This window comes from Myotis nattereri (genome assembly GCF_964212035.1).
Source record: "Myotis nattereri genome assembly, chromosome: 2".
Classification (NCBI taxonomy): domain Eukaryota; kingdom Metazoa; phylum Chordata; class Mammalia; order Chiroptera; family Vespertilionidae; genus Myotis; species Myotis nattereri.
Genome location: NC_138076.1, coordinates 188,242,111 through 188,267,988, shown reverse-complemented (window position 1 = coordinate 188,267,988; position 25,878 = coordinate 188,242,111). Strand labels below are relative to the sequence as shown.

Sequence of the window (25,878 nt, the reverse complement as noted above, 5' to 3'; positions counted from 1 at the left end):
AAATCTGGTGTCTGTAGGGATAGCTGTGGAGATATAACACATTCTCGGCAGGGCTGTTCTAGACTCAAACGCTAGCATACATCTGGAAGCAGTAACCGGTTCATGGCAGACAAGCCATAACTAAGTTTTCTTCTAGGATTGTGAGTACAGATGAATCGACTAGTAGCCTCTGTTGAGCGACTTCAGACCATTTGAAACTTCTGATCACAAAAGTCAGACTGAAAAAAAAAATCTTAGCGTCACACATTCCGAGGTTAGTGGAGCTCCAAGAAGTTGTCAAGGTCATTTCTTACAGATGGTGAACATGAAGCCTGGCAGGGCATTTGATGCGCGCGGGGAGAGACCAGGTACTCACTCCTGGCCCCTTCTCTTCCCGGCCACAGCGCTGCCTCCCGTCCTGGAATGCCATCTCACAGTTACTGGTAAAAGTTCCTACACGTGGGTACCCCGTGCAGCCGGCAACTTCGGGATTTCAAAACGGCTTTGCCAGCGTTCCCGCCGGGAGCTGGTGCTGGAGCCGCGCAGCTCGCGGAGAGGACCCTGGAGCGGGGCGGCCGGATTCCCCGCGGAGCCCCCGCCCGGGTCCGCCCCGCGCGGCCGAGGTGCCCCGCTCCGCCCCGAGGGCGCAGGGCGGGGCGATCGCGGCGTCGTCGCTGGCGAACAGGAAGGAGGAAGGGCCGGGCGGAGGTGAACCCGGGCGGAGCACCCGGCGACCGCTGCAGCGAACCGCACCATGTCGCCGCACAACCCGGGCACGGAGCTCGGTAAGGGCCCCTCTCCGCCTCCCGCGCGTCCGCCTCCAGCGTCCGGCCGCCTCCTCCCGGCCACGGTGGGGCTCGCCGCCGCCCGGGCCCTGCGCCCACGCGGGTGCTCCCCGGGCCGGGAAGCCGGGGCGCCGGCCGCCCCCACCCCAGGCCGGGCCGGGGAGACCTCACCCTTGGGCGCGTCCCCGCCGGCCCAGACAGCCAAGCCGGCTTTTTCTAAGCGGAGGGGATGTGAAAGGATTCGACTCCCAGCCCCCCACTCGCTTACCTTCTAGCTCCTGGATTGCAAAGAGCAGGACCCCGAACCCCGAACCAGCAAAACTGGTTGAAAACCGCCCTTGCGCACTTCGTAGAGCATCCCCGTGTGACCTTAATGCTCGATTTCCAGAGGGTTTTAACTCAGCTGCGTCCCGGCAGAGGCCTTGGCGGTGGAGAAGTGGTTAGGCCTCGGTTCTATATAACTTAGGGAGAATTGAGTCCGATCTTAAAGGTACGAAGCTTTGTAAAAGTGCCCAATGAATGACTTCTCTATTTTAAAAACTGTCATGGCTATAGTTAGATACCACTGGCAAGAAAACTTAATTGTGATTTCCAGAAAGTGTGAACACTTTGTCATTCAAACATAGCATAGACCATGATCGGCCAAAGGTTAAGATCTCCGTGTAAGCTTTATAACTTGGCTATCTGCGTGGTGGATCTTTAATTTGGCTGTGTGGCTTTGGGCACATTCCTTAACCACTCAGTGCTTAAGTTTCTTAATCTGTAAAATGTTTATAATGGTATCTACCTCGTAAACTGGTTTGGACATTAAATGAGAGGATGCAAAGTGTGATACATTGTGGCTACTTAGTAGGCGTTAATAAAAATATATGGCGAGTTCTGTTTTTAGGGGCCAATTTTGAGAGCATTAGCTGTAAATTATATATAACATAGGGGTACTTTTATTTCTTTAAAAATATCTTTTCTAACTAAACAGTCTAGAGGTAGTCTAGAATTTTGGTTGAATGGTAAGAGCATCCTATATAGTAAAAGGCTAATATGCAAATCGATTGAATGGCGAAACGACCAGTCCCTATGATGTGCACTGACCACCAGGGGGCAGATGCTCGATACAGGAGTTGCCCCCTGGTGGTCACTGTGCCACTTATGGCTGGGGAGTGCAGTGGCGGGGGCGGGAGCTAAGGACATCCTCCGAGGGCTCCTGGACTGTGAGAGGGCACAGGCCTGACTGAGGGGATGCTCCCCCACCCGCAGTGCACGAATCTTGTGCACTGGGCCTCTAGTATTTTTATAAAGACAGATGATTTCCTCACTAAATTGATTCCCTTTTAGTCACTGCCATTTGGGAGATTATGTTTTAAACTCTAGCTCTACCTCTGGAGTGTGAACTTTAGTAATAAAGGAATATTCCCTAGATTGGAAGATCCTGAAAGATGGGGGGTGAGGGGTAGGGATGGGGTGCAGGTCTTACCTTGGTATCTTCAGGGATGTGACTCAGTGACTTTGTGCCCATAGAAGATGAACCTTTATTTTCCCTAAACTCAGAGGTTTAATTTTTGTTCTTTCAAGAAATACAGTTAAACTATTTTTACTTTCTTTTTTCAAATTGAGATATCTATATCTACACTAATAAAAGAGAAAAATGGTAATTGGCGTACAGCGCTACCCTTTTCATTGGCTAATCAGGGCTATATGCAAATTAACTGCCAACAAAGATGGCGGCTAATTTGCATATGTAGGCACAATGCAGGGAGGCGAAAGGGAAAGCAGGAAGAAGCCCCCTGCCACTGACAGTGATCGGAAACCCAGGGGAGAGCCCCCTGACCCCCAGCCATGATCGGAGATCAGGCGCCTTTGCCGCCCTGGCCAGTGATAGCAGGAAGTAGGGGTGGAGCCAGCGATGGGAGCTGGGCACAGTCGAAGCTGGCAGTCCCGGGAGCTAGGGGTCCCTTGCCTGGGCCTAAAGTGGAGCCCACGATCATGGAGCCGCTGCAGCTGCGGGTCCCCACTGCCTGAGCTGGATGCCTAGGCCAGAGGTGTTAGGCCTGGGCAGGGGTGGGGCCTGCAACTACGGGGAGCTGGGGGTCCCCTGCCCAGGCCTAATGCCTCGGCCAGAGGTGTTAGGCCTGGGCAGGGGCAGAGCGGGGAGCTGGGAGTCCCCTGCCCAGGCCTAATGCCTCAGCCAGAGGCGTTAGGCCTGGGCAGGGGCGGAGCCTGCAACCGCGGGGAGCTGGGGATCCCCTGCCCAGGCCTGACACCTCTGCCGGAGGCCTCAGGCCTGGTCAAGGGGCCGATCCGGTGATTGGTGATCGGAGGGTGATGAGGGTCAACTCCTCTGGCCGGGGCATCAGGCCTGGGCCAGGGGCATCAGGCCTGGGTGGGGTGCGAAGCCGGGGATTGGAGGGATATGATGGTCCCCTTGCCCAGGCCTGAAGCCTGGGTCAGAGGCGTCAGGCTTGGGCGGGGGGTGGAGCAAGCGATCAGAGGGAGATGGGGGTCCCCTGCCCAGGCATGATTCCTGGGCCAGAGGCCTCAGGCCTGGGCGGGGGTCAGAGCCAGTGATCGGGGGGAGATGGGGGTTCCCTGTCCAAGCCTGACACCTCTGGTGGAGGTGTCAGGCCTGGGCAAGGGGCCGATCAGGCGATCGGAGGGTGATGGGGGTCTACACCTCTGGCCGAGGCATCAGGCCTGGGCAAGGGGCAGAGCCAGCAATTGGAGGGGTCTGGGGGGTCCCCTGCCCAGGCCTGACGCCTGGGCCAGAGGCATCAGGCCTGGGCTGGGGGCAGAACCAGTGATGGGGGGAAATGAGGGTCCCCTGCCCAGGCCTGACGCCTCTGTCAGAGGCGTCAGGCCTGGGCAAGGGGCCGATCCTGTGATTGGAGGGTGATGGGGGTCAACGCCTGAGGGCTCCCAGTATGTGAGAGGGGGCAGGCTGGGCTGAGGGACACTCCCCCCCCCCCCCAACACCCAGTGCACGAATTTCGTGCACCATGCCCCTAGTATATATATAAAAGGCTGAGTGACTGACCATACGTATGTCCAACCGTCCGACCGACTGACTGGCTGGTACATAATGACACGCTCTGGCAATTTAAAAATAAATGTTGACTCATGCATGCACAATACATATAAAGCTCTCGCTGGCGCCAATTGCATACATATAAAGCTGTGTTAAAACTGTGGAAATCGAGCATTAGATCACACAGGGATTCTATACAAAGTATTATTAATTTTATGATACTATATTATATATACTATTTTGATGTAATTTTTTGCAGTAACGTAATTACCATGCAGATTTTTCTTCTAATTAATTCCCTTTCAATGTGCACGGATCTGTGCACCGGGCCACTTGTTGACATATAACATTTTTGCTTTCTTAATTTGCGAGAATTAGAATCGCCTCCATTCATTTGTTGAAAAGAAACAGTATAGACAAAAACAGTTGCTATGTAGAATAATAGTAAGTGTGGTTTTTATGCAATGATTTCAATGATCAGTTTTGTTTTATTTTCTTTGTTTAATTAAAATCAGATACACAAGAGTGTTTTTCCTTCACTGGTATTAATCATTAATCTAAACAGAAGTTTAGCCTAAAATACTAAAATAAGTTACTTGAATTATTTATGTACTAGAAAAAAAAAACTTCACTATTAATTTATACAGTTGCTTCTCTGATGTCTTCTGTAGAGTTTTCTAATGCAGTGGTCGTCAAACCGTGGCTCGCGAGCCACATGCGGCTCTTTGGCCCCTTGAGTGTGGCTCTTCCACAAAATACCACGTGCGGGCACGCACGTACAGTGCGAAGTTGACTTAAAACTTTAAGTAAAGTTTATTAAGTTAATTTTAGGGAACGTTGTGGAGGGAAAGAAGATGTAGTGTCGAGGATTGAGGTATGTTGAGATGGTTTGGACATACAGAGAGGATGAACGAAAGGAGATAGACGAAACAAGTATACAATACGAGTGTGGATGGGAGAGTTGGAAGGGGTCGACCTCAGCGAACATACCTCAATCAGATTGAGGACATTTTTAGCAAAGACCAGCTTAGGAGTACCCTAATTAAGTTAATAACAATGTACCTACCTATATAGTTTAAGTTTAAAAAATTTGGCTCTCAAAAGTAATTTCAGTCGTTGTACTGTTGATATTTGGCTCTGTTGACTAATGAGTTTGCCGACCACTGTTCTAATGAAATCTTTTAAAATACATATTGTAACTTTTTTAAAGAAATTAATTTTTATTTTTTTTTATTTTTTGAAATATATTTTTATTGATTTCAAAGAGCAAGAGAGAGGTAGAAACATTTTATCAGGGATGACAATCATTGATCTGCTGCCTCCTGCACGCCCACTCCTGGGGATCGAGCCTGCACCCAGGGCATATGCCTTGACTGGAAATCAGTCGGTGATTTCTTGGTTCATAGGTCATCGCTCAATCACTGAACCACACCGGCTGGGCTCTTTTTCTTATTACAAGAGGAATTCATGTTTATTGTAAAAGTTTTAGAAAATACAATTAGCACAAAAAACTAAAATTATCACTAATCCAGTCCTAAGTACTTATATTTTAATGTATATACTTCTAGTTAATATACTTAAAAAAAATAGGTTCATTTAAGACTGACCCTCATGATAAAGCCCTTCAAGGAAAATGTCCTTTTACGATAGCATTTGGCTATGTGAAAGAAGGAGAAACCCTCCAACTTCAATGTTAACTTTTATGTCAGTGTGTAGTGATGAGTGCTGTCTGCTAAAGGTATTTTCCACTTAAAATGTTCATTTCTGCTTTTCTCCAACTAAACATAAGCCTCAAGGAACGTTTTTACTTTGGGCAGTGTCAGTCCTAGGTGGGTAGGTGACAGATGTGTTCTTGTAGAGAGAAGGCTTGAGTTGTTTGGAGTCAGAGGAAAAACCAAGCAAACCCAAATCTGGCCCTCCTGTTCGGTGGCCTCTAGCTCTGGCCAAGCTGCTTGATTTCTTTGAACTAGAAATGTGGCCCCTGGACCAGCAGCATTGACATTATTGGGGAGCTCATTAAAAATGCAGACACCCCGAGGTCTTAATGAACCGAAGTTACTGTCTTGGGGCCTGGCATTCCGAGTCTTAACAAATATTCTGGGTGGTTCTGCAACACACCCAGCTTGGAGAACCTTGGCCTGTGGCCCCCCAGCAGGTCTGTGGCAGTCGGTCAGGCTGCTCTCCACATAGATAGCTTCCTTCTCATTCTCATGCTTGCCTTGACCTCCCATATTTGGCCGCCCCTTTGTGCAGATACCCTCCGTGTAATGAGTGGACTCTGGGCCGCCCCCGTATATGAGTGTCCCCCTCACTTGTTTAGGCTCCGATACCCTGCTATGGGCCATAGTGCCTCCCCCCCATCGGTCTACCTTGCTCACATCCCCCCCTCCCCAACCCCCACTCTCATTTAGAGCACTTGTTCAGGGGACCAGAATAAAATTTTAAATTTATTGCCCTATAGTATACATTTGTACAAAATTAAAAATAAACAAGTGGCGTGCCCACTTTCCTGGCACTTGTAACTTATTGCTCATGTCCATGGCTGGGGCACCTCCACATAGATAGCTTCCTTAGCTCTCCCGGAGCTCACAGTCAACTAAGGGAGACAGTCATGGAAATCATTGCAGCAAGATAAAAGTGACCCTAGGGATTCTGGCTGGTGTTGCTCAGTGGTTAGAGCCCCAGCCCTCTCTGAAGGTCAAGGTTCGATTCAAGGTCAAGGGCGTTTACCTGGGTTCAACTGGGGCATGTTCAGGAGGCAGCCAATAGACGTGTCTCACATCAATGTTTCTCTCTCCCCCTCTTCTACTCTCTCTCTAAAAATCAATGGAAAAAATATCCTCGGGTGAGGATTAAGAACAATAACAACAATAAAAGTGACCATAGGGGGTGGTCAGGTGAGAAAGAGGAGCTCACAGAGTCCAGGGGAGGTTTTCTGGGAAAGGACATCTTTGAGGGGTGTAGTTTCTCCCAAGGAACTGAGCAAAAGCAGCCTGGCATGTGTCATTAACCATAGGCACCCCACGTTCAGATTTCTGTTGTAATCATCTCATTCTGCTGTCATGACAAAGAGTAACATTTTAGTGAAGAAAGAAGGAAAAATCATATTCCGTGTCTGAAATACATGCGCCAAGTCAACACGATGATTATGTGCCTTTTTAGATTTCTAAATCGGGTGTCCCTTTGTGAACACTGACTTTGATTTTACCTTAGAAGTCGCTCACTGTTTGCTTACGAGCATGACGGAGGAGGCTGTGTTTTATTATTCTGGTACTGGTTTGATACATAGAAAAAGAAAACCTACAAAATAATAATGTGGGTTTGTTGTATAATGGAATAATTAAAAGTCCTCCACGGTGTCCGCTAAGTTAAAAAGCAAAAAAAAATTTTAAAGTCCCTAAGCCCTTTGGATTTTAATTGTTAGGAAGGAAGACGGACTTCAGGCGCCCGTTTAAAACGGGAGGCCTCTGCCAGGAGAGCAAGACCCGTCAATGAGACGGCAGATGGAGCCCGCGAGCACGCGCTGTGAGCGTGTGTCACTAGAAATTGTCTAAGTGGAGCGCTCTGGCCCTTTTAAAACACTGCCTGTCACTTGAGGATCGGGTCACCTTGAAATGTGTTCATCTTTGAGTTAAAGGCATAAAAAGGCACTTTGAACCTGTTCAGTTAACTTTGGTGTGTGTTATGTGTATGGCTCCGGAGGTGCCTCTCCTCCGCCTGCCTCAGCTGCCGCAGCCAGTTCCCTGGAAACCAAAGTGGTTGCAAGAGAAGGATAAATGTTTCATCTCAGCTCCGGTTTATACAGATTTTTAAAGACGTTGAGGCACTCTGGTTGCAGCTTCTGACGCTCTTTGTAGAGTCAGGCCTTCCTCCCTAAAGCAAAGTCTCAGAGAGAGGAGCCCCTGGTAATTACTTCCTAAGAAGGTGTCACTGAAGTGGTGCTTTGCCTCCTTAGGAATGTGGATAATAATGTCAACATTGTGATACTTGCAAGTCCGGTCGAAGTAGCCAAACTGGTGATGGAAAGAGACTTGACTTGGGGAGGTGAACACACAGTGTAATGTACAGAAGATGTATTAGAGAATTGTACCCCTGAAACCCATATAATCGTATTAACCAATGTCACACCAATGCATTCAATAAAAAAAGGAACAAAACATATTGTTAAAAAAGTAGCTAAATCAACTTCTCCTGTAATCCAGATTCAGATAAGCTTTTCTACTGAACATATGGTGGTCACGTTCCTTACCCCAGGGCCACAAGATAGGGGAGTGTGTGTGTGTGGTTTCATTAAAATGTCTAACATGACATTCAACTAGGTATCTGGCAAGCGTAAGGTCTACAGACACTTTAATGTAGAGACCCTTGAGTAAACATTACTTATGAATATTTCAAACCCTATTTTCTGGAAAAATAATAGGGTCCACATTTATAGTTACATATATATATATATATATATATATATATATATATATATATATATGCTTTAGGGAGGAAGGCCTGACCCTATATCTATCTCACAATTTCATAGCAGGAAGACATCTTAGCTATTAGTCCAACACCCTTCTGTTACAGATGAGTAAACTGAGGCACAGGAAATTAAGCCTATGGTCACGTGGCTGGTTAGAGGCAGTCCTGGAATTGAAATTCAGGTTCTCTCTGTGCAGGTTTATTCCAAGACTTTGCATTACTTCTCCTGCCATTAGCCTTGTAGAAGCTCAATCGGGCTGTGGCCCTGAACTAGAACCACCCAATGCACATTCCTGAGCCCCACAACAGTTTTGGCGGTGGTGGGGGGAGTGTTGATAGTGGGGGGAGCTATACATGTGTTGTGGTGTTAGGGGGGAACAAGGGGTAAATGGGAAACCTCTGTGCCTTCCGTTCAATTTTGCTCTGAACCTAAAACTTCTCAAAAAATGAGGTCTCTTAAAAAAAAAAAACTAAACAGAAAACAGACACATGATCCCTGCGGATCCTTTTAGTTCTGAACTTTCCTGAGTTTTCTGATTATTACTTGGCTTTATTACCATTCTGTGGGTTTGTAGGTTGTTCCCTGCTTGACTTCAGACCTTGTCCTACCTTCTCTGGCCATCGCAGTCTTCTCTGGCTTTCAAGGCTGTAAGCTCCAGTGCTCAATTCACATCCCCCCCCCCCCCCCGCCCCTTTCTTTGGTGATTGAACGTGATTGAATACATCACATTCTCTCTAGGTGTTTCATTAGTGCACGTCTTGACGTCATAAATCTTTATGGAAGCAGAGCCTTTTATTTTGTATTTGTCCCTCTGCATAACAGAATACTGATTATAGTCTTAATGTTTCTTACACTGAAAGAAAAAAGTATCTTGTGGATTCACCTCTTCCTCTTTCCTTCTATTCCTATCCTTGCCTCGTTCCTTCACACACCTAAATCATGCTGGTGGCTTCATACAGAGCTCACATCTCTACCTCTGGTCTTTCTCATCTGCCTCAGAAAAATCCATATTTGGTTAACTTTTTTCCAGTTGTTTGTTCAAATAGTACAAACTGTATTTATCTTTTCAGGTTTGCTATGCTAATTATTTGGTTACTTTAGAATGTACTTCCATTTCGTGAAAACTATGTATAACCTTAATCAGATTAATGTCATCTCTGTCTTTAGTAGAAAGTAACGACTGACTTGGTGGGAACAGTGCTGTGAGGAAGTTACAAACAGGTTTGTCAGGTAAAAATCTCACAAGCCTGGAACTAGAGACGTCTGTTAAATCTTGTAAAATTGTACGTCAACTAGATAAATTAAGTAAATACGTTTTTCACTCTGAAGATTATATACAAGCATTCTGGAAATAACCTAGGTTCGGAATCAGACAGACCTGTTTGAATCTTAACTCTCACATTAATCGTGTGACCTTGGACAAATAATTTGATCTCTTTGAGCTTCAGTTTTCTCATCTGCGAAAGGACCTAAAGCCCCCGTGGTAGAGTTATAGCTAAGTCACCCGTAACTAATGAACGGTAGTCATTATTCCAGGAATACTCCTAGTACTACCTTCATGATTCATCTCCTCTGGGAGGCTTTCTTTCCCTGCTCTGTTGGCCTGGTTCACCTGGCTCCGTGGAGCAGACGGAGGGAAGCCTGTGTTCCCGTTCTGCTCCACTAGGGGGCGTGCTTCCAGGCCAGCTTGGCCAGGAGGTGTTACTGTAAAGCTGACTCAGACTTCGGAGTTGGCACATCGGATGGCTTCTTTTTTAAAGTAGGGTGGTGGTGCTTTAACATTTTTGTTGACTTGTCACCGAGCATCTGAAAACACAAGGAAAACCAGTCTCCTTGGCAAAACCTGTGCCACAACAGAACTTCCTGCATGGAAGTTGCAGAAGGCGATCAGGTGCTGTGGGAGGTGGTGTTTTTGAGTCAGCACCCAGCAGGTGGCGATTTCCGCTCAAGTTCGGTTGTGAACAGATATTCTCAGACAGTGTTGGCAGTCACTGTGCTCCATAATGTAACGGGGGTTTGTTTGTTTGTTTTGGGAGACGGTATCAACTCCAGCCCTGTCTGCTGACAGTCAGGGCATTTTAGCACATGTTAGGTGCCTGCTGTCTAAGGGGTACACCTACATTCCAAGCTCCTTCTGCCTGTGTTTAAAAATATATTGAAGCACATATAAAGGCAGTGCTGGGGAGCGTGAGACTGGTAAGTTGGGATTGGAAAGCATTTGATATTTTCTGCAAATCAAAGGGTGCCGGGGTCCAACCCCAGCAGGTCCAGGGGTTCCCAAAGGTGTGGACGGAGTCGGCGAAGAAGGAATGACACGGAGACAGTGTTCAGTTGATCAGCAGCCTAGCCAGGATCTCCAGCCAAGTTCTGGTCTGGATCTCCAGAGAGGTTCTGCTGTTTATTGTCTTGTTACATCCGTATTTATACCAGTTGATTTTAATCCTGTCAATTTCTATTACAAAGGTTAGGGCGTTTCTTATCTCCATTCCAAGGAGTAAAGATTATGTAGCTTAAGTGTGATTGTTTGTAGTTAAAGTGATTGACTACCCGCCTGGCACTTACTTAAGGAGTTTTATCCCCTCCCTGACTTCAGGGAAAAACCCCTACCTGGGGAAACAAGCTTTCTCGGAGAGGTGACCTTGCTTAAAACACACAGCGCTAAGGGGAGCAAACATATTAAGAACAGTATGCTATATACGCCAGGTCCCTTGAAACATATGCTGTGCAGATGTTTCTATCCTGCAGCGACTGTGTCAAGCAGCAAGGATGGACCGGCTTCCGGCAAAAGGGTAATGAGAAGGTGACATAAAGCATGGATAATACATATACCAGTTACACAACACATGTTTCTTTTTAATTTTTTCCTTTACTTTCAAACCTTAGTTCACTTTGGTTTCAAATCAGAATCGCATGTTCAAGATTGAGAATTTGGTTATTTAGTTCTAGACTACCCAGATTAAAATTTTCTGCAAATTAATATATATGTTGGGATGGTTACCCATGTAATTAAAGATAGCTTCTGTTTTGAAAGGAAATTAGACTTTGAATTCTGAATCTGTGGGATTCAAATCCTGATTCTTCTACCTATTGTTTTTTGAGTTTTCACACTTAAAAAAATGAGGTGAATAAAAGCTCAGTCATAGAGTAATTGTGAAGATTAAAAGAGAGATATTATAAGTAGAGCAATGGGCACAGTGCCTGAAAGGTAGTGAGCCGCAATAAGAATTACGTACCTTCCCTTTCACAAAATATAGGAATGTGGGGACGTTCTAAACTTAAAACTAAAGAATAACTGGTTGTGAACAAGTTTGCTGAGCGGAATATAACATGAAGTCGTGAGGAGAAGTTCACAGAGTCTAGGGCAGTTGGAGCCGCAGTGCATGCTGGAATGCGGCGGTGGTTGAAATGAGATATGTACTCAGTAACTTTCTAATGATTTGCTTTCCTTCATATGAGAATATGTTAAAGGTATTTATCATTGGGAATCCTCCACCCCATGGGAATTTATTCATCCCAAGTTCTTTTATTTTTCTAACCTATTTTTGTGATCAGCATCTTTGAAATTGATAAATAACAAGATGACAGAGTAAGTGTTCGTTTGATAAGATTTATTGGTGCTATCCTATGACTATGTTAGATATATGAGCTCAGACACATGCTCATGTGCTATTGCTTGAGAACTAGCAATATTTTTGGTAAAACTCTGGCGTTGGTTTCAAAATTTAAACATACAAATTTTAATCGCAAAATTGAAGTGAGTCTTAGGTCATTTTACAAAGTATTTGCCCAAAAGATTAGGTGTCAGGAATAATATGAACTCACAAACTTTAGGAAATAAGTTTTTAACACCCCTCATAAAATATGTCCTTCATTATTTACTATATCTTACCTGAGAGGTCAAACATAAAAGTAAATGTTCCTGGGAGAGGTCATATATTACCTTAAATCCATGGGTATAGTACAAATGACTGGTAATAGATTTTTCCTGGAATGAGATTTAAGTGGGATAGTGTGTGTGTGTGTGTGTGTGTGTGTGTGCTGAGAGCAGAGTACATTGAGTACAGGAGTGGTAATGGGGAAATAGGTTTCAGGAAAAATAGGTACAGATTTTATAGAACCATTAAGTTCCATTAAGATATTTGTCCCCCCCCCCCCCCCCCCCCGGAGCTTAACATACTTACATTTAAACAAAATAATAATAATTATTTTTAGTTCTGTAGCATTTAAATTATGTATATGATATTTTGACAGGATTAATTGTATGTAGGTCTGTTTTCTTATGTAAGTATCCTTGCGGACTCTAATTTGTGTGATTGGCACAGCTTCCAGCATCGGTAGCAGCTTTATGAATAATATTTTCTGTGGACTTATCATGTGAAATCAATAAATAGCAGGGCATTTTGGGACATTTTCAGAATTTAATTTAGGAAAGTCTGTCATCAAGTACCTCATTGAGAGGAAAGACTTAAATAGGTTTTCTCTTAAGCTCCTAGAATAATTGATCAAATCGTCTCAAAGGGCTGAGAGTTGGATCTTTACTGAGCAGGGTGCCAAAGTTTTCCAGCTTCTTGATGAATTTCTCCAAGGTCTAATGATTCTTTCTGAACTCTGGGCACATGTAGGGGCTTGGAGAAGCTGATCAGAAAATTTCCCAGAAATCCAAGTTTGGTTTAATAAGTCTAATGGCATATTTTCAAGAGAATGCATAGTAGTAAAATTGAGATCTGGGTAATACTATGTTCTGTGAGATGGGAATTTTTGTCTATTAGCAAATTTATTTAAGATGTTAATTTGACTGAAAAACATGAAAGAATTAATTTTTAAATGACAGTTTTCAAAGTATTGTCAACTCAAGAATTAATTCACAATATTGTTTGATGTGTGTGTGTGTGTGTATGCATGTTTTCCAAATTTGACAAGCACTTATGAACTTATATAGACCCTTAACTTGCTTTTCCTGGTGAAGTAACAGGTATAGATAGAGGCTGAAGAACCAACACTTGATTTAGACTGGTAGGATTGAATTCATTTCATAAAAGTGAAGGATTGGCCAGGTATAGAACAAACTGTAAAGGACATTTTGTGTATATCCCCCTTGAGATATTTTCTTCTGTCTGTACAAATCAAAACCTCTGGGATACACTGAGATTTTAGTCACACTGTAAATCCGTATGTGGAGCCCAGAATGTAAGTCCGGATGGCCTGTGAGAAAGGAGAAGCTGCATCTTTTAGGAATGTAATGGTATGCTTTCTAATGAAACTTACGAAATGGAGGGGAAGTGAAATAGCTGAATGGAACTTAGAGAATTACTGGGAGATCATCTGACCCTTAATGTTGGCTGCATGCCTGGAGGCAAATCTCTTGGGAGAATCGTGAGAGGGATAAAATAATGGACAAACATGAAGTAGTTTATAAACACTGAGGTGAAGTGGGTTCTTTAGTGTCAGTCTTGGGTTCAGACTCTTACTTTTAACTAATCTTTGGAGATTCCTTTAAGAAAACAAACAAAAATGTAGAATACTCCCCACCTTCTTTTATTGTACAGCATAAGGCCTGCTGGTATTCATCCCGATTAATTAGCAAATGCTTCTCTCCTCTCTTTTCAAATGTTATTTGAATTTTTATTGAAAAAATATATATATATATGTATATTCTTTAAAAAGGCATGTTTGTAAGAGTTAATACAGCCATCTCCTGTCCCACCCTCTACATCCATACTTCCTGCTCCCCACAGGGAGCCTTTTCTTCTGGTGTTTGCCTCCACATTTCAAAATAACACGCTTGTACTGTGAGTCTTAATTTTTCCGTTTTGAATTTTATGCATTGACGTTCTGCTATGGAAGATAAAGATTTAGCTCTCTTGCACGGTATCTCCCCCTTCCTCTCCGAGGGCCCCTCTTCCATCCTCTCATTATGGCAATATCATTTTAGTTAGATACATTTTCAGTGTGTCTATTATTAAGACTGTGTCAATATTCATTTATAAGCCATATGGTAGACTGTGATTACATTTTATTTTTTGAATAAATTTTTATTTTCTCTGGAATTGTCTCATTTGTTCAGTTTTCAGTGTAGTTATTACTAATTCAACCCTACGCCAGCTGTCAGCAATGAAACTGCTTTGTTGGTGCATTCAAAGAGATGATGTAATTCATTAGGTTTGTATTTTTCTAGGAGACGTCACCCCTCGCGTCCTCAACTCTCCTCTCTGAATCCAGCTTGTCTGGAAGCCTGCTGCATCCCTGGTAGACAGGGCTCTCCCCACCTTCACCCAAGGCTTCCTTTTCACACTACACTTACGGCCCCGTTTTCTGGATCCCATGTCTTCCTCTTTCATGGTTTCCTTCCTGATTTGGTGGAGTGCACTTATCAGCAACTTCCTGAAAATAAAGGCTTGGAATGTCAAAACATGCTTTTACCCTTTGTCATATTTAATCGATATTTTAGCTGAGAATAGAATCCTATATTTGAAATTGTTTTCTCAGGAATTTCAAGGTATTCTCCCATTGTGTTTGGCTTCTATCCAGTGTTCCTCTTGACAAATTTGATGCTCTTCTTATCCCCGTTTTGTAATGAGGCCTTTCTTTTTTCTCGAATTATTTCTCTGATTAATTTTTTCCCTTTCATTTTCTTAATTTTGTCCTGGAATTCCTACTTCTTGGATGTTGGACTTTTTCTATTGATCCTTTGATTTTAACTTTTTTCTCTCTCCTGTTTACTGTCTCATTTTTCCCCCCACCTTGGGAGGATGGGGGAATAGGAGATTCCCTCATATCATCTTTCAAGTCTTCCATTGGACTTCTCATTTCTATCACATTTTTAATTTCTAAGAGCTCTTTAGTTTCTTTTTCTTAATAGTGTCCACCTACAAAATGTCCAAACCTGTAGAGAATGTTTATAATAGTTTGATTGAGCCAAACTGACAACATATGCCCAGGAGCAATATCTGAAATGCTCAGGAGAAGAAGTGTTTTGCAGTGCCTTTTATGCATTTGAACTAAGAAGGAAAAGTGAGGAAGATGACATGAAGTGGGGGAGAGAAGGTGGGAATTAGATTACAGGATAGTTAAGATTATGTTCTCTCTTGAGGATGGTTATCTGAAAGGTGTGTTGATTTAGCTGCACAGAAACAATGCGTAGGTCTTGCTTAAGGCAAAGGTTAACCTTTCACTAAAGAAGTCATATGCCTGGGGTGTGACTACCCATCTTGAGCTGCCCAGTTAGAAATTTATGATCAGATCACCCGGTGAGGTTACTTTCCATAGAACCCCCTTTTTCTTTCTGTCCCCCTTTAGCTTTCTCCTCTTGTTTTATGCATGCGGATATTATTTATAGTCATAGTTTTTTTCTGCTTCCCACAGTGTTCTGTTGCCTCTTAGTGCCCTCCACTCTTTCCTGTCCAGTTGTTTTTACTCTGTTAGAAGCTTTCCTTTTATATCAGGTAGTCCTTGGTTGTCCCTTCATATTTAAGAATGAGGCATTTGTGTAGTAAAGCATTTAGTTGTGTCCAAAGACAGGACTGGCTTTTATCCTTGGTTCTTGGGAGATGATCTCTAAACCCTTGGACTGTCCTGGCTGGTAAGAGTGTCTTTGTTTTCCGGGGGCTTTGGCCCGCACCAGAGAGTCTGACAGGGTGGTTCCTGGTGACCGCTTTGGGCCATGTGGTCTTAGCTTGACCTCCGGAGGCTGGGAACTGAGGCCAGCCACATGGGGGTTAACTGTCTTTGTGACCAAGACCCACTCAACACTCTGGACACCAAAGCTCGGGTGAGCTTCCTTGGTCGGCAGTACTTGGTCGGCACACTGGGCTCTGTGGACTCACTGAGAAGGAAAAGTCACAGTGGCAGAAGTGAGCCAAGATGGGCTGCTGTGAGCTCACTGAAAAGCCAGAGAAAAGGGGGCCTTGGAGACAAGTTCAGGGGGTAAGCCCAGGACGAGCTGCCAATCCCCATTTCTCCCCTGATTGCAGGTCTTGTGGGGACCCTTAGAGTTTAAGGGAGAAAGGTAAAGATGTATGCCTGAGAGGGAAGAAAGGTGTGGGTGTGCTCCAGAGAGAGAACCCTCTTTGTCTTGAGGGTTCTTGTCTGTTTTCTAAAGCCAGGAATTTTAGGGGAGGATCTCAATAGAATATTCATCAGCTTTATGCTGATATACCAAAATGAGATTTACTCCCCTGACTTCATCCATCCTTGGGTGTGATTGGCACAAATGGCACTGATTGAATTTCTGTTACCGATCTCCTGAGTAGGGTGATTTAAGCCGTTTGCTCTCTGGTTGGGAGGAGAAGTGTACACCATTTACTCTCAAGTGTCCTTAGTTAGGGAAGATAGGACTTTGTAATTTACTAGGTGGCAAGAACTGCTGGGCCATTTAACTATCTCTCTCAGTTCCTCTTATCCCTATTCCACTTGTCCTGGCTTACTAACCTGTCTGGAGATGAATCCTCCCATGTTTTGCCTGGGGGAACATAGCCTGACTGCTAGTGCTCTTGGAGTTGAGTCGAAGGGCGCTGGTGATGGCTGAATATTGACTTTCCCTTAGTCCTGTTTTTCTCTATGATAATCTTGACAGCAGAGCAGTACAGGGTGTTGAGGTCACACATGAACAGGGACACCTTATGGATGAGGCATCAGGGAAAGCTTTGTAGAGAATGTTTAAGCTGATAACCTGAAGGATGAGAGGGAGCTCCCCAGTGAGAATGGAGGGCATAGTATTCTAGGCATGAGGCTTACAAATTTACTTGACTAGATGTGTCAGTATTACTTGGGGTAGTGGATCAAGTCAGCTGTCAGTTTGTTATAAAGGTCCATATAATTAGAAAAATAGCACCAGAGATATAATGCTAAAGGCTGTTGGTGGTAAATTATATTAACTAATTAATACCATGTCCTTTGCAGATAAGTAAATAAAAGCATTGAGGTTCTAAATGAAATTTTTGCTTGAGAGTCAGGATTTAAAATGACCACATTGGGTAGGAGAGTTAAATGTTTACATTAGTCATATATATATATATATATATATATATATATATATATATGTATATATATGTATATATATATATATATGTATATATATATGTATATATATATATATATATATATATATATATAATTTTTTTTGGGGGGGGGGTGTTTAATTTGTCTGAAGTCCTTTGTTGACTTTGCCTTCCAAATGACTTTTGAGGTTTTCTTTGGTAATGCTATTCTGACCAATGAGAGTAATTTATTTACTTCAAGTATGTTTTTTTAAAAATATTGATTTTAGAGAGGAAGGGAGGGGAGGGAGGGAGGAAGGGACGGGGGAGAAAGAGAGAGAGAGAGAGAGAGAGAGAGAGAGAGAGAGAGAGAAAGAGAGAGAGAGAGGAACATCAAAGTGAGAGTGCAACGTTTATCGGCTTTCTCCGGCATGCCCACCACTGGGGACCGAGCTGCAACCCGGGCATGTGCCCTGACCGGGAAGGGAATTGAATGGTGACCTCTTGGTGCATGGTACAATGCCCAACCAACTGAGTCACACCAGCCAGGGAAAATGAGTAATTTTAAGCAGATACTGAAATTTAGATTAGCTATTGCTTATACCTAAGAATTTAGATGAGAGAGAGGAAGGGAGAGGGAGAGAGAAAGAGAAACATGGATGAGAGAATGGAACATGGACCACCTGCCTCCTGCATGCCCCATATCGGGGATCAAACCCAGAACCTGGGCATGTACCTGACCAGGAATAGGAGCGGCAATCTTTTGGGGCATGGGCAGTGCCTAATCAGCTGAGCCACACTAGCCAGGGCATGAAATATTTAAAATTAAAATTATAATCATAATGACATTTTACTCATAAATACTTTTAGGCCCTATCTGGTTTGGCTCAGTTGATAGAGCGTCGGCCTGGGGACTGAAGGGTCCTAGGTTCCAGTCTGGTCAAGGGCATGTACCTTGGTTGTAGGCACATCCCAGTAGGGGGTGTGCAGGAGGCAGCTGATCGATGTTTCTATCTCATCCATGACTCTAACTCTCTATCCCTCTCCCTTCCTCTCTGTAAAAAATCAATAGAATATATTTAAAAAAATAAATAAATACTTTTAGCATTTTAAGGAATAAAAATATTTTTATTAATACCATTGTCACATTAACCAAATTTGAAATAATTCTTTCATATCATCTAATACCAATTCATATTTCAATTTCTTCAGTTGTCCCCAAAATGTATTTTATTACTGGTTGGTTCAAGCCAGGTTCCGAATCAGGACTATGGATTATATTCAGTTGTATTTGTTTCCCTTAATCTGAAATAGAATCCCTTCTTTTACTGAGTTTGATGCTGTTGGGTTATCTGACTGCCCCAACTTGGGGATTTATCTGGTTATTGCCTCATGATGTCATGTAACTTATTTCTCTGTCTTCTGTGTTTCCTTTAATTTGGAAGTTGTATCTTGCCTAAGTCTGGTTTTTCTAGAATCAGTAGTAGGAGGTAAATAGATGTAGATATAAATAAAGAGATATAGTATAAAAGATTGGCTCACGTGATTCTGGAGGCTGAGAAGTCCACGACCTGCAGGTGGCGAGCTGGAGACCCAGGAGAGTGGATGGTGTGAGTTGAGTCTAAGCCTGAGGGCCTGAGAACCAGAAGAGTCAATGGTGTAAGTTCCCTTTTGAGTGCAAGTCTGAGGTCAGGGCTAGCCCAGTGTCCCTGCTGGGGGAGGCAGACACTGAGAGAGCTCTTTCTCACTCAGCCTTTTGTTCTATCCTGGCTTTCAGGGGATTGGATGAGGCCCACCCACATTGCAGAGGGCAGTCTGCTTTCATCAGTGTACGCATTCAGGGGTTGATCCCGCTTGAAACACCCTCACAAGATACACCCAGAAATAATGTTTTAAAAAAGTACCTGGACACCCCGTGAGCCAGTCCAGTTGGCACACAGAATCGAAAATTCACCACCCCCTATCTAAAACTTGATTAGATTCAGATTAAACAGGTCTGGTCAGAGCACTTCAGTAGTGATGCTATGTAGTTCATTCTGCATCATGTCATGAGGCATATAAAGAGTGTCTGATGTTAAGTTGGGTCATATGTCTAAAAAGACTGCAGCTACATCTGCCGATTGTACAGTTCCCGTTTAGCCCTTTGACCTGCAAGTAATGTATGAGGCAGTACTTCTATACCATGTGCATATCCAGTTGACCCATGAACTTATCACTCAGTGTCTTTTGCATCCATTGGTAATGCTTGCCTGTATCAATTATTTCACTAAGGGTAGAGAAATAATGTAGTTGCTTTAAGTCGATTCTTTGTGTTGTTAAATCACCCACTTTTTTCTCCCTTCCCCTCTGATGCCAGCACTTCCTCTGATGTCGTTGCTGTTTATAAATCCTCCTTCCTTGTCCCCAGATGTCCCTTCCTTAAGTTTTCTTGTCACATAGTAGCCAAGTGATGAATCATGTTTTGATTCTGATATAAAACTGTTATTTCCTACTTGTTTGTGAAATTCTGCTTCTGGAAACAAAAAATGAATAGCTGTGTGTTTTTTTTCTTATACACATCAGGAAATTTGGATGTAAAATGAGCAATATTTAGAGCACACATTTTATCTGAAGGAAAAGTCATGCTTCAGAGTTTTATGTGACTACCCTTTGAGGCGGTATTAAATTGTCATCTTTAGGCACAAGATTCTTAACATAAAAGCTAATTTTTGAAGTATCTACAAATGCTTTTGAAGCAAGTTTGGGTCTTCTTGGAGCCCGTGATATCTCTGTAGAGCGATGTTGACACATGATAAATGTTGAAGAGCATTTTGTCCAGATTACAGATTGTCAACTTTCCTGAGAAATAAAAATTCAGAATCTACTTTTTTTTGAGTTCACTGCTGCTGATGGATTTTTTTTTCAAAATAAAGAAACCTAACCCCAAATAAATAATTTTAGATTTATTGAATATAAAAATGACCAAAGCATTGCTTTCAGTCTGCTCTCCTCAAGGAATCTAGAGATTCCCCGACATATTCCATGTTCATCTCACCTACACATCCAGACACTTCTCGTGACCCTATTGACGTGTGGCATGGTGTGGCTGTATCTCTTGCAGTTTGGGGCTCAGGCCAGGGCACAGCTGGCAGCTGTAGCACATGACTGCAGAGAAAGAACAGTGTTACTTCTCCTATCATCACTCAAGACTGGAAGGACTCAGCTGTTGCTAGCCACAGACACTCCCAGTGCCCTGAGCCGCCAATGAATGCCCTGCGTACTGGGAGTGTTGTTTCTGTTATGTTTGGGAAGGTGGGAAAAAGTCAGGTTTTGGTTTCTTAGAGTGAACCACATATTCAGGTGAGAGCTCTGCTCACTGCACACCCTTTAACACTATTACTGGAGACCATGGTAGAAGTTGGGGTCTACCAAACCTGAACTGGTTTAAGTTTGTTTAAAATGAAATGTACAAGACAAATGCCCAACTAGATGGGACAAGGGTGTGCCAACTGGGCATGTCCTAGTTGCCCAGGATGATGTGGTCACTGTAGTGACTAAAAGCTCAGCAGATGGCCCAGCCAGTGTGGCTCAGTGGTTGAGCTTCGACCTATGAACCAGGAGGTCATGGTTCAATTCCTGGTCAGGGCACATGTCCAGGTTGTTGGCTTGGTCCCCAGTGTGGGGCATGCAGGAGGCAGCCGATCAATGACTCTGTCATCATTGGTGTTTCTATCTCCCTATCCCTTCCTCTCTGAAATCAATAAAAATATATTTAAAAGCTCAGCAGATGGTCGGTACTGGGAGGAATGGTTAGATTTCATTCCAGTCGTTAAAGTGTGGAGAGGGTCGGAGAGGAGGCCCAGAGACCAGCCCTGACAGTTTGTTCTGATCTGTGAATCTCCCACTTATCTGAGGATATTTCTGGGTGGAGAGCAGAGGAAACGTCCTTGAACTGTGTGCTTTGTGAACCTTGGAGCTGCTTCTGGAATGTCAACTTTTCTTGGACTGTTCACTCTGTAGATGGGAATAATGGCACCAGAGAGGAGGTAGCTCTTATTTGTTTGAAGGCAGAATAGAGATGTTCCCGTCAGTGGACTGGTGGGGTTTCCACCACTGGCCCCGCCACTGGAGTGTTCTGGTGTGAGCCACCACCTGCTCTTGTGTGAGCCTTTCAGTTGGCTTCCCCCCAGCAGCCAGAGGCTTGCTTTTAAAATGTAAATCAAATCCTTTTAGCCCTGTGCTCAGAATTCTCAAAAGACTTCCCATTTCACACCTAAAGTCCTTTCCAGCTTGAAAGAGTCCTACTTAAGGAGCTTTCTAACAGGCTTTGTGTATTATATTGCCACAAAGTACATGCCTACATACATGTGATTAAAACAGAACTTCCGTAAATGACCCCCCCCCCCGCAAGTATTACAGAGAGTGTACCCTGATGTTTTTCTATTTTATTCTATTTCCTCTTCTTCTTCTTCTTCTTCTTCTTCTTCTTCTTCTTCTTCTTCTTCTTCTTCTTCTTCTTCTTCTTCTTCTTCTTCTTCTTCTTCTTCTTCTTCTTCTTCTTCTTCTTCTTCTTTTTTTTTTTAATGCTGGTTGCAACTGACCGAATTGATATCATGACACATCTATGGGTCATGACTCTCAGTTTGGAAAACATTTTACTCAATGGCCTGGCCCTTGCCTTCCTCTCTGACTTTCTCTCTACCACTTCCTGCCCCTCTTGCTGACTCTCCTCCATTACACCTGTGTCTCAGCTTTGCCTCACGTATGACATGTTCACTCTTGCCTTAGGCCCTTTGCATTTGCACTTCTGCCTGGACACTGTTTCCCTGGATAGTGGCCTCATTGCTCACTTCCTATTTCAACTGGGGTTCTGCTCAAATGTTTTCTTATCAGAGACTTTCTCTGACTGTGCCAATCCCTGCATCCTCCATTTCTTATCCTATATAACTTTTCATTGCAGCCATATATCCTATATAATAAAGAGGTAATATGCAAATTGACCATCATGCCCTCGCACAATATGGCTGCCCCCATGTGGTCATAAGATGGTCATCAAAAGATGGCTGGCAGGGGAGGGCAGTTGTGGGCAAACAGGCTGGCAGGGGAGGGCAGTTGGGGGTGACCAGGCCAGCAGGGGAGGGCAGTTGGGGGTGATTGGGCCGGCAGGGGAGCAGTTAGGTGTTGATCAGGCTGGCAGGGGAGCGGTTAGGGGGTGATCAGGCTGGCAGGCAGAGTGGTTGGGACAATCAGGCAGGCAGGCAGGCGAGCGGTTGGAAGCCAGCAGTCCCGGATTGTGAGAGGGATGTCCAACTGCTGGTTTAGGCCCAATCCCACAGGCAGTTGGACATCTCTCAAGGGGTCCTAGATTGGAGAGGGTGCAGGCTGGGCTGAGGGACACCCCCCAGTACACGAATTTTGTGCACCGGCCTCTAGTATATATATATATAAAAGCCTAAGTGACCGAATGACTGTTCGACCGGTCACTGTGGTGTGCACTGACCACCAGGGGCCAGACGCTCAATGCAGGAACTGCCCCTTGGTGGTCAGTGTGCTCCCACAGCCAACTTCCCACAGTCCCACTTCCCCTGCTGGCCGGCCCTGATAGGCCCCCATTGCCAGCCAGGCTGAGGGGCCCCACCCATGCCTCTAGTAGTTACATGTTTATCTGGTTCTTTTCATCAGAACAAGCTCTTTAGAGTAGAATTTTGTTTTTTTTCTTTCACTGCTGAATCTGCAGAGCCTATAGCAGTGGCTGGCATTGAATGGATGAATAAATGGAAATCCTAGTCAGACCTGGAGAGCCCTCTAGGGCATCCATGGCGCCACTGGACATTAACCAACCCCTCAAACATTCTGAAAGAATGTTATAACCCATGTAGCCATGGATATAAGACATACTAGAAATGATAGCCAGATGGAAGAGGAGTGTAAGCAGAGAATAGTCAAGATTGCTGCAGAGGGATCAAGTTGGCTTTTAACTTGGTGCCAGCAATTTAAGTTGAAGTATTTCAGAGGGTGTAATAAACTCATCAATGGCCTGGACTTGGATTGGAATCCTAAAGAATGATCTGGTTGGTGATGTGTGTGGGATGGGAATTAGCGATTAGGGGCAGAGTGGCTCTGGGGAGATGACAGAGTAGCAAGGCTCTGAGTGCTGTGGCAGCCTATGTTGTCAGGTTGCTGGCGTCTTGGTTTATAGAGCATCTCTGGATTCTGAGGACTGTTGGAAGAGTTGGCTAATGTCCAGTGGGGGCCTGGATGCCCTATATGGACTCACCCAGGGTTTATTGGATACTGGGCTTTGGGAGGAAGACTAATTCTAGACTCCATCTGCTGGTAAGGATCAGGCTCCCAGCACAGTCTCTGGCTTGTATCTTTCTGGCTTAGGAACTGGGTGAGGCTGAGTCTGCTCATTTATATAAATTGAATGTCTTCTGAGCCTGGCTGGATCAGGCATGTACTGATATTCAGGGCTCTTTTTTAGTAGCTAAGCTAACCTTTCCCATGGCTAAGGTAGAAAGACTAGATGCAATCAAGTTGATACTTCACTAGTTTCAGTGTCTGAAGTAAAAAATAAATTTACTGTGATGCAACAGACATATTGAGCAGCAGTTATTGTGCTAGGCACTTGTACGGGAGGGTGTGGCTCACCCCTGGGAAGTTGCAAATTAGAATTGAAAATAAACAACACAGAAATAATAGTCAGTTAGCAAGAGGTTCTCAGTAAAAGAGTCTGGGATGAAACCTGTACAAGTGCATCTCAGAAAATGACTGGAGGCAGCACTAGGGAACAAATTTGGGTGGTACAGCCCTATATAATAAAAGGCTAATATGCAAATCAACTGAGCGGCAGAACGACTGGTCTCCATGACACGCACTGACCACCAGGGGGCAGACGCTCAACGCAGGAGCTTCCCCCTGGTGGCCAGTGCGTTCCCACAGGAGGAGCACCGCTCAGCCAGAAGCCGGGCTCACGGCTGGCAAGCGTAGTGGCGGTGGTGGGAGCCGGTCCTGCCTCCGCAGCAGGGCTAAGGACCGCTTGAGGGATGTCTGCCAGCTGGCAGGCGGACATCCCTCAGGGGTCCCAGACTGTGAGAAGGCGCAGGCCTCGCTGAGGGACGCCCCCCCCCCCCCCCAGTGCACGAATGTCGTGCACCAGGCCTCTAGTTCCATATAAAAAACCCAGGAAGAATGAAAAGAGAAAACATGGGAAATGTAATCTTTCATACTCTTCCAAGGTTTTTTGGGGAAAAGTCTCTAATAAAGTATCACAATTTCTGTTTTTCTCCATTAGGAACAAAGGTAAAATCAAAATACAAAACAAACCTTCTTTTATACAGTTATTTGGTGTTATATGTTTTATATTGTGAAGAAGTTCACGGATAGCCATAGAAATACAAATGGGAGTGATGGAAAGGCTACAAAGTAGATTTTTGGGGAAAATGATCTCTCTCCACTGAGACTGAAACAGGAAAAATAATAATAATAAAGAATTGTGAGAAGAGTCTTTGAGAACAAATTTATAAATGACAGAGAGCCTGAAAGGCACCAAATGACATACTAAGAGAAACCGTGGGATTTTCTTCACTGGAGAGTGTTAAGAAAAGAGTATTACCGCCTTCCAATTATGATTTCATATCTATTCTCCCCAAAGACACATGTACTTGAAACCCCTCCTGGCCCCATAAGAGTGGATTCTATGGTCCTGATGAGATTGTGTGCAATAGAATCACTTCTCCTGGAAAGGAGACGCTAAAGGGTACTCGAGTAAAATATTAAAAATTATGAAGGACATAACAAAGGCCAATCAGTTCTTCCTTTTCCCCAGACCCCATAATATGAGAACAAGGGTTATTTGATGAAATTAAAGAGTAGCAAATTAAGTGCTAATAAAATGAGATAGTCACTTATAATTCATTACCGTGGGAGGTCACAGAGGCAAATTCTGTGGCTAGATTAAACATGGGGCTGGGTAATTTTATGACCACTAGTGATATTTTTAGCAGTGGAGCCTGATACTGTGAGCAAGGTAATCCTGTTACATTCTGCAAGAGATGGTTTGCAGGGACCTCTGGCAAGTGGTATCTGAGAAGTGTGAGAGTAGGCCTCACGGGTTCTAACCTTTGGTGGGGGATTGTACTAAAAATTAGTTTTTAAGATGAATGTCTTCAGGTATCCCATTCACGCTCAGTCCCGACTTCTCTTGTGGAGATCCAAAAGTCCTCTCTAATCAGAAGCAATTAGAGTACAGAGTTTCATTATACCAGATGCTAAGTCCTGGAGATCTATTATATAGTAACATGACTAGAATTAACCATGCTGTATTGTATACTGGAAACGTGCTATGAGGTAGATCTTACATGTTCTGCGTACACACACCCAAAAAAGGTAGATGTGTGAGGCGATGGATATATTGATTACCTTGATTGTGGCGATTAATTTACGGTATACATAAAATGTATATCAACACATTAAGTTGTAGCCCTGGCTGGTGTGGCTCAGTTGGTTGGAGTGTTGTCATATACATACAGCGGTTCTCAACCTGTGGGTCGCGACCCCTTTGGCGGTCAACCGACCCTTTCACAGGGGTCGCCTAAGACCATCCTGCATATCAGATATTTACATGACAATTCATAACAGTAGCAACATTACCGTTATGAAGTAGCAACG

The 25,878-nt window shown here is 44.1% G+C and overlaps 1 protein-coding gene across 2 annotated transcripts in view; it reads left to right on the top strand.

Moving 5' to 3' along the window:
- Positions 1–632: 632 nt before the first annotated feature.
- DERA (deoxyribose-phosphate aldolase) overlaps positions 633–25,878 on the top strand; it is a 93,990-nt gene continuing 68,744 nt past the window's right edge. For both annotated transcript variants that reach the window (XR_013997294.1, XM_081114695.1), the window contains exon 1: positions 633–764. Coding sequence is in view for 1 of the 2 variants with exons in the window: in XM_081114695.1 (XP_080970821.1) it covers positions 734–764 (31 nt within the window). In the remaining variant the exon portion in view is untranslated. The remainder of the gene's footprint in view (positions 765–25,878) is intronic.